General features: G+C 48.9%; 1 protein-coding gene across 1 annotated transcript in view; it reads right to left on the bottom strand.

Moving 5' to 3' along the window:
• ACER1 (alkaline ceramidase 1) overlaps nucleotides 1-2967 on the bottom strand; it is a 22614-nt gene extending 19647 nt beyond the window's left edge. The window contains exon 1 of the mRNA XM_008575834.1: nucleotides 2800-2967. Within this exon, the coding sequence (XP_008574056.1) occupies nucleotides 2800-2892 (93 nt within the window). The 5' untranslated portion in view covers nucleotides 2893-2967. The remainder of the gene's footprint in view (nucleotides 1-2799) is intronic.
• Nucleotides 2968-8779: the final 5812 nt, after the last annotated feature.

The raw sequence follows: 8779 nt of genomic DNA, 5'->3' as shown, positions 1-8779 counted from the left end.
GTTGGGGGGTGGTCATTTGTAAATCCATCTCACACACACAAGATTTTTTTTTCCTTTTCACACAAGTTTTTTAATTGTTCGCAGGAACCTGTAATATGTGAGTATGTCCACGTGCACTAGAAATAAACTCATTTTTAATCACTAATTTGAGATACCAAAAGAATCACTTACTGTTTTCTATTTGACTGGTTGTTTTTCTATGTGTACATATATCAGAAACTGGCAAACTATGGCCAAGTTCAGCCAACTACCTCGTATCGCATGGCCCACAAGCTAAGAATAATGTTTACATTGTTAAATGGTTGAAAAGCTAAAAGAATATTGTTTTGTGACGTATGAAAATTATATGAATATCACGCTTGTGTCCATAAATAACGTTTTATTGGCATACAGCCATGACCACACTCATTTGCATATTGTCTCTGGCTGCTTTTGAGCTACAAAAGCAGAGTTGAGTAGTTGCAAAAACAAACAAACAAACAAACAAAAAAACCATATGGCCCATAAAGCTGAAAATATTTACTAGCTAGCCCCATACAGAAAAAGTTTGCCACTCCACCCACCCTCCTTGAACTATATGGTTTATAAACTATGGTGACAAGTTTGGGATGCTCAGAAGTGTTTTGGAGGAGAAAGTCTTGGAGAAAGCCTTTCTTTAAAAGATTTTTTGGGGGCCAGCCCGGTGGTGCACTGGAGAGTGTGCCACTTGGGAGCGCGGCGGCCCTCCCACCGAGGGTTCGAATCCCATGTGGAGACCGGTTCCCGCTCACTGGCTGAGCGCGGTGCGGGTGCAACACCGAGGGTTGCGATCCCGTTACCGGTCAGTAAAAAAGACAAAAAGGAAAAAAAAAAGATTTTTTTGTAGCTAGCTGGTACGGGGATCCAAACCCTTGACCTTGGTGTTGCAACTCTGCTCTCTAATCAACTGAGTAGCCGGCCAGCCAGGAAAGCCTTTCTAACACAACTCTGATTCTATTCCTCAGCCCCTGACCTGTTTAATCAGAGTCTTTTTGATAGAACAGAAGAGAAAATATCCAAGTGTGTTCACACCAGGGAAAAGGAAGTATTGTTTTGTGAAATGGTTGTTTCTGTTTGATAAATATTTGAAAAGGTGGAACTGGGTGATGTTGATGTAAATCTCTTTTCTAATATGTGTTGTGACCAGGAAAGTTTGAGATCTGACGCTTTACAGTGTCTACAGGTTGCTCAATTTGCTTCATTGAGAGACAGGCTAAGGCTGGCCAGTGGCTCACTCAGGAAAGTGCGGTGCTGATAACACCAAGTCAAGGGTTAAGATCCCCTTACCAGTCATCTTTAAAAAAAAAAAAAGAAAGAGATAGACAGGCTAAAAGAGAGTCCAGTGGAGGAGCATTTTGCAGGAGAGTACGCAGCAAAACCAGGTCCCAGCCCATACTCGAGCCAGTCCCTCGCTCAGTGCTGTCTGTGGGGTCCCCCACCTGGGGTTGTCCCAGGGGCTGCTGGGGAATCCAGAGAGAAGGGTTCCAGAACCCCCAGCCCTCTTAGCCACTGGGGATCAGTGCATTCAGTCCCCTCCCATTTTCCAGGTGGGACTACTGAGGACCAGAAAGTGTATCTCTGGCCAAGGAAGTACAAAACCAGGAAGATTACAAGGAACCCTACAGTGTCACACTCCTGCCTCCCAGCTCTGGGAAGCCACCAGGTCAAAGGTAAGAAGGCCAGAGCAAACCAGCCCTCCTGGAACTGAGCCTCCTACCCTACCTTCCAGAAAAGTTTCCTGGACTCACTAAATTTAAATCCTGGCTCTGACTGCCACGGCGACCCTGAGCATATCCTTCGAACTCCCTGAACGCCTGTTTCCTCATCTGGAAAATGGGATAAAGTCTATATAATGTATATCGCATCCAATTTCCAATGTCATTGTGAAGATTAAATGAGATATTTCACGGAAAGTGTTTAGTATAATGACCGGTATACAGTAAGTGCTCAGTAAAGGCCAGTATTGGTATGATTGCATAGCTCACTGTTTACTGAGCACGGATAACGTGCAAGACATAGAGCTAAATTAGCCACTTCGTCTGCGTTAACCACCCTCCCAGGAGCTCCGGGAATGCAAGAGCCCCGCCTCCTGCCTCTCTGTGTCCCCAGCGCCCCGTGCAGGAGCAGCACCGCTACCGCTGCCTGTGCCTTTGACTGCTGCATCTGTCCAGCTTGGGTTAAATGCCGTTGTCATGTATGCATTCGCGATTTTTGAGCACTTCCAATGTAGTCCTGCAGCAGGGGCTGGGGGAAGGATGTCTGACCCTCCTGCTTTGCCCAGAACTGAGAGGTTTCCCAGGAGGCGAACCTTCCAGGGCTGACATCAGGATAGTCCGGGGCAAACCAGGACGAGCTGGTCACCCCTGGGCTTGGGGTGCAGCTGAGAACAAGACAGACACAGTCACCTCTTCCAGGAAGCCTTCCCTGATCCGCCCTCTCCCCCCGCTGGCTCAGGGACCTCCTCTGGGCCCCCACAGCTGCCTGTGCGCCCCCCCATGACAGCACCGTCACCCCGGGTTGCAAATGCCTGAGGTCATATCTGTTCTCCGCTCAAGGAACGCGGAGACCGACTCTTTTCCCGCCACTACTGCGTTTCCAAAACCTGCCGCGGAGCCCGGTGCCCAATACACGTAAATGAATGAAAGCTGCCACTCGTCGTCCGCAGATGAGAACCCTGGGGCTCAGACGTGCCAACCGCTCCAGCCAGATTCCCCAGCGAGGACGCGGAGGAGCCGGGACTTGAACCCGCGTCCCCCGCCGGCGCTGTCGCCCGGCCCTCACCGTGTTGTAGAACTCGGCCACCAGCTGCGAGTACTGGAAGTTAGTCTCGCACCAGTCCACCTCGGAGCTCTGGTAGGCGAAGATGCTGGGCATCCTGATGCAGGCACGGCCGCACTCTGGCTGCGCCCGGCAGACAGGAGCGAACGAGCCCGGGAGGGCCCGGCCCAGGCGAGGCGGGGAGAGGACGGCCGGGTGCCCCGCGGCCGCCGAGAGGAAAAACCTGCTGGGCCGCTCGGCGGTTGCGCCAGGGCAGCCTGGCTGTGCAGTGTCGACCGCCCAGGGCATAAGCCGTGAGGCTGGCACCACCCGGGCAGGGCGGGGGCGAGCGGGAGGAGGCTCCTGTCCCGGCTCACTGGGAGGAGTTGGGGCGGGGTGGGGGGCTGTTTTTAGGACAGTAATAAAAAAAATGAGTACCAAGCTGTCCCCATTTTACAGATGAGCAAACTGAGGCACAGAGAGCAAAGTCCCTTGCTGGTGGGTACACGGGTCGTAAAGCCGGGCTAATTCCAGGTTCAGGCTCTTCCCATTAGGTTTTGCTGCCTCTGCCCCATCCAAAGTCCCACGCTCTGCTTCCCATATCAGGGGTAGCAGCTGAATGTCCACCCCAATGGGCTAGCACGGCTCCCTCGGATCGTTGGCTGTGAAACCTTGCCCGATCATGTCACTTTTAGGGACATGTCATCCTGTTTGTGCCATGGAAAGTTGGGCTGGATCGAAGCCATTTCTCTTGGGTGGTCAAGATCTTACATACTCAGAGTGTCCTGTCTTCCACCAGCAGCTACCTTCAAAGCCTCTGTGAGGGAAGGGAGCTGTGCAGTTTCAGATCTGCAATCCCCAGTCCTGGCTTCCACGGGCTGTGGAAAGCTCTGAGTCAGATAGGCCTGGGTTTGAATTCTTAGTTCTTTTACTTCCTAAGCTATGCAACCTTGGGCAAGTGAATTCACTTGTCTGATCCTCAGTTAGTTCACCTGTAATTTGAGGATGAGGGTGATAGATCCAGCTGGTACAAAGGCAGCCAGTGGTACAGCAGGGCAAGGACTTAGCTCACTGCCTGGGCTAGAGTAGGCTCTTGATACATGATGATGGGTTGCTGCTTTTTTTTTTTTTTTTTAATCGTGGCTGACCTTGAACATTAAGGCAACCTCGTGGGAATGATAATGACTTCTTCCTTCCTTCACTTCTTCCTTCCTTCCTTCCTTCCTTCCTTCCTTCCTTCCTTCCCTCCCTCCTTCCTTCCTTCCTTCCTTTCTCGGCTGGCCACTATACGGATCAAACCCTGGACCTTGGTGTTAGCAGCACCACGCTCTAACCACTGGGATAACTGGCCAGCCTGGAATAATAATAATAATGACACACTTTTACCAACTGCTTACCAGTGGCAGACTCTTTTCTAAGTGCTCAGCGTTCAGTATTATCTCATTTAATATTCCTAACAGACCTAAGAGAGGGGAACTATTGCTATCTCCAGGTTGCCATCAATAAAACTGAAGCCCAGAGAAGTTAAAGAATTTCCTTTAGGCCACATGACTAGCAAGTGATAGAGTGGGACAAGCCATGTCACCCCTCCTTGACTCTTTTTTTATTTCTAGGAGGCTGGCTGGTGCAGGGAACCGAACCCTCGACCTCCAGTGTTGCAACACTGTGTTGTAACCAACTGAGCGATCCAGCCAGCCCTAGGTCAGCTCTCTGAGCCTTAGTTTCCTCACCTGTTAGATGAAAATAATACTAGTACCTCCCTCTCAGGGCTGTTATGGACCACGTGTGGACACACGGACCGGCATTCAAAATCATTGAACGGTGCGGCAAAGTAATCTACTCTTTTTTCAACTCTCAGTAGTTGGAGGAAAGGGGCGAAATTAGTGCTAATAAGTTTTACGCCTCTTAACACATAATCCCTTTGTTTGATAAAAAGTCCTTCATCAGGCAACCAGCTAGAATGTAGCGACATCATTTGTCTACATTGTATTTATTTTCAAATAAGCTTATCTTCCTGGCAGGTCCCATCACTTTCTATTCACTGCAGGGTTACAAAGTTTCTTTTTTAAAATAAAAAAATTTTTCTAAGTAACAGACTTTATTTTTATTGCAGTTTTAGGTTTACAGAGAAATTGAGCAGAAATTACAGATAGTTCCCCTGCCCTCCCCCCACCCACAGTTTCTCCTGTTATTGACATCTTACGTCAGCACATTTGTTACAATTATGAACCGATACTGATCTATTATTATAACTCAGTTTTACATTAGAGTTCCTTCTTTGTGTTGCACTATTCTATAGGTTTTGCCAAATGTATAATGTCATGTATCCAGCATGACAGTATCATACAGAATAGTTTCACTGCCCTAGAAATCCTCTGTGCTCCACCTGCTCATCCCTCTCTCCACTTTCCTCCTCTCTTAAAAATAATTTTTAAAAAAATTTTGGTGGCTGGCGAGTACGGGGATCTGAATCCTTGACCCTGGTGTTATGAGCACCATGCTCTGCCTACTGAGCAACGAGCCAGCCTAAAATAAATGTATTTAAGCTTTATAATTGTGGTGGTGGTTGCACAAATCTACACATGTAATAGGATTGCATAGACATACAAGGACACACACACGACTGCCTGTAAAAGCTGTCGAAATATGAATAGGGTCTGCAGATCACGTCAGTGTCAACTTCCTGGTTTTGAACTTGTATCATTATGTAAGATCTACCACCCCGGGGGAACTGGGTAACGGGTCCAGGGGACTGCCCTCCAGAATTATTTCAACTTCCTGCGAGTCTATAATTATTCAAAAATAAACAGTTTTTTAAAAAGTAATTGATTTAGGCTTGTAATCAACACATGAGTGGATAAACACACGTGGTCCATCCATACAATGGAATATGATTCAGCCATGAAAAGGAAGGAAATCCTGACATGCGCTACCACGTGAATGAACCGTAAGGACATTGTGCTCAGTGACATAAGCCAGTCACACAAGGACAAGCACTGTGTGATTCCACTCATAGGAGGTCCCTAGAGTCGTCAGATCCACAGAGACAGAAAGTAGAATGGGGGGTGCCAGGGTCTGGGGAGGGGGATGGGGAGTGAGTGTTTCATGGGGACAGGGTTTCAGTTTGTGAAGATGAGAAAGTTCTGGAGATGACGGTGGTGGTGGCTGCACAACCACGTGAATGTGCTTCATGCCGCTGAGCTGTGCACTTAAAAAACCGTTAAAACAGTAACTTTTATATCCTGTATATTTAACCACAATTAAAAAAGCAATTGATGTAGGCTTTCTTAAAGGGAGCTTATTTGACAAAATATCTTCAGTAAATAAGACTTCGGGTGGGAAGTGAATACCAGAAAATCCTGAGGTTGGTCCGTGAAGGTCAAAAACTTAGGAACTATTGAGGTCACACATGTCAATGGCTCGATCCAGAGCCAGAGCTAAATGAAAGCAGGCTCACGCTGCTGCTGCCGCCACTGTTCTAATCTACTAGGTGTCAAATGCTTGCATGTCACACTTTGCCAGGTACCCAGAGAGCGACCTTGCCTTTGACATCCTCAGGAGACATAGGAAGAGGGTCAAATGTGGAAATGAGGGAGGAAGTTAGCGTAAAGAGCATGAACTAAGCTCAGATAGACTCTCCATCCCTCCAGGGCAGCCACCCGCTCTCCCCCATTTAGCCACAGCCCTGGCCCTCAAATCCCCTCCCCAGGTGGGCCAGGAGGACAGACACACATCACTAGTGCCACCCCCGCCTCTCCCAGCCCTGCTGAGAGCAGCAAGCCCGACTCCTTCCCTGGGGAGTGACCTTGGAGCAGTCCCAGCCCCATGTGGGGTTATGGCAGATATTCGCTGATGTCTCAGATCTGGGGCAGGGCACAGCTGCTGGGATCTGGCTCTCCCGTGTCTTGGCAAAGGGTTCAGCAGCAAGAAGCAAGGTGGTGGCAGGTGCCCACGCCCAGCCTGGCCTGGAGAGCTTGGGAAGTTGCCCTGCACAGAGCTGACTAGGGAAAGCAGGGCAGCCAGACAGATGTGTGTGTGTGTGGGGGGGGGTGTTCAGGCAGAGTTCTTCCTCTGCCAGGGAGGTGGAGGGAGGCTGGAGAGAGGGCATGAAGGGCCAGGGCCTGGGAGGACATGTGTAGGAGCTCCCTGCAGCTGCCGTAACAAATGGCCATGAACTTAGTTGTTAGACCAATACATATTTACTATCTTACAGTTCTAGAGGTCAGGAGTCTGGAATGAGTCTTACGGGCTCAAGGTGTCAGCAGGGCTGTGTTCGTGTGTGTGTGGGGGGGGGGGTGTTCAGGCAGAGTTCTTCCTCTGCCAGGGAGGTGGAGGGAGGCTGGAGAGAGGGCATGAAGGGCCAGGGCCTGGGAGGACATGTGTAGGAGCTCCCTGCAGCTGCCGTAACAAATGGCCATGAACTTAGTTGTTAGACCAATACATATTTACTATCTTACAGTTCTAGAGGTCAGGAGTCTGGAATGAGTCTTACGGGCTCAAGGTGTCAGCAGGGCTGTGTTCCTCATGGAGGGTCCAGGGGAGAAGCCCTTTCTTTGCCTTTCGCAGCTTCTAGAGGCCACCTGCAGCCCTAAGCTTGTGGCCCCTCCCTCCATCTCCAAGGTGCATCATTCCAACCTCTGTTTCTGCCTCCTATCTCCTTTTCTCTATAACTTTGACCTTCTTATAAGGACCCTTGTGATGACATTGAGCCCATGAGAACAATCCAGAATAACCTCCCCATCTCAAAATCCTAAATTCAATCACACTTGCCAAGTCTCTTTTACCATGTAAGGTAACATATTCACAAGCGTCAGTAATTAGGACATGGACATTTTGGAGCCCCGCTTTTCTGTCTGCCACAAGGAGGAAGGAGGTGTGTCTGGGGATAGTGGGGTTGGAGGCTGGGAGTGGGGGTGAAGTAGGTCGGGGTTCAGATACACTGAGGATGGAATTGGGGATGAGGACGGATATAGGCTTGGAAATGGTGATGGCCACAAGGATGAGGCTGAGGCTGGAAATAGGGTTAGGATTGAGGTTGGGGTGGGATATGGGAATGGAGAAAAATGGCTTTGGATTTGTGGGTGGGGGTGGGGCTGGAGTTGAGAACAGGGTTGGGGATGGGATTGGGGACCCGGATCCCATTGGGAGTGGAACTAGGGGTGGGATCCAATCCATGATGGACAAGGACATCCCACCCTGGGGCAGTCCCCAGAGAAGGCTTCCCACGGGGCTTGTAAGGGTGGGAGGGAGACACCCGTGGGGTGGCGAGGAAATGGCCAATGTGCCCTGACTTTTCCCACCTCCCCTCACCCAGGCAAAGGTCTGATTTACTCTCCTTATTTCTGGGGCCTGTTCCTACTCTTCTTTTTCTCTCCCCTCAACCCCTTCCTCAGGTTTGGACCTGGGGTCTGTCCTTGATTTCTGGTGTCTGTCAGTGACCACCCGATCCAGGGTCAACCGCACAGAAAGATCATCAGGCGCCAGGGAGCCCACCCAGCCCCGCGGCTCAGTTGCTCGGCGTGAGCGACCTCCCCAGCTCCGCTCTCTCCTTCCATGTCTCCCACGACCATCAACGGCAGAGACCAATTGTCTTTACCTGTGTCTTTGTAACCACTGAGCAACCCACGTGTGCCACAGGAATACAAGAGAGCAGAAAGAAAATTTAACTCGCCGATAATCTCACAGTCCAAAAAAAACTGCTGTTAAAGTTGAAGTATGTTCACCTTTAAAAAAATTATTTATATTATGTTTTGCAAAGATCTGAACTTTGCTGCATCTTGGTGACCTATTTTTTTGCTTCAAAAGTCATTCATACCCTTCCGCATTTCTTTTTTTTAAATTTATTTATTTATTATTATTATATTACATTCTAAGGTGTTGTTGTGGAGCAGTGTCCATCCGCATTTCTAAATATTCTTCATTATTGTTTTTTTTAATTTTTTATTTTTAATTGTGGTAAAATATATATAACATGAAATTTACAATTCTTTTTTTTTTTTTTTTT

Source organism: Galeopterus variegatus, unplaced genomic scaffold (genome assembly GCF_000696425.1).
Source record: "Galeopterus variegatus unplaced genomic scaffold, G_variegatus-3.0.2 Scaffold1244, whole genome shotgun sequence".
Taxonomy (NCBI): domain Eukaryota; kingdom Metazoa; phylum Chordata; class Mammalia; order Dermoptera; family Cynocephalidae; genus Galeopterus; species Galeopterus variegatus.
Note: the sequence above shows the minus strand (reverse complement) of the source record. Positions and strands in the feature narration are given on the sequence as shown.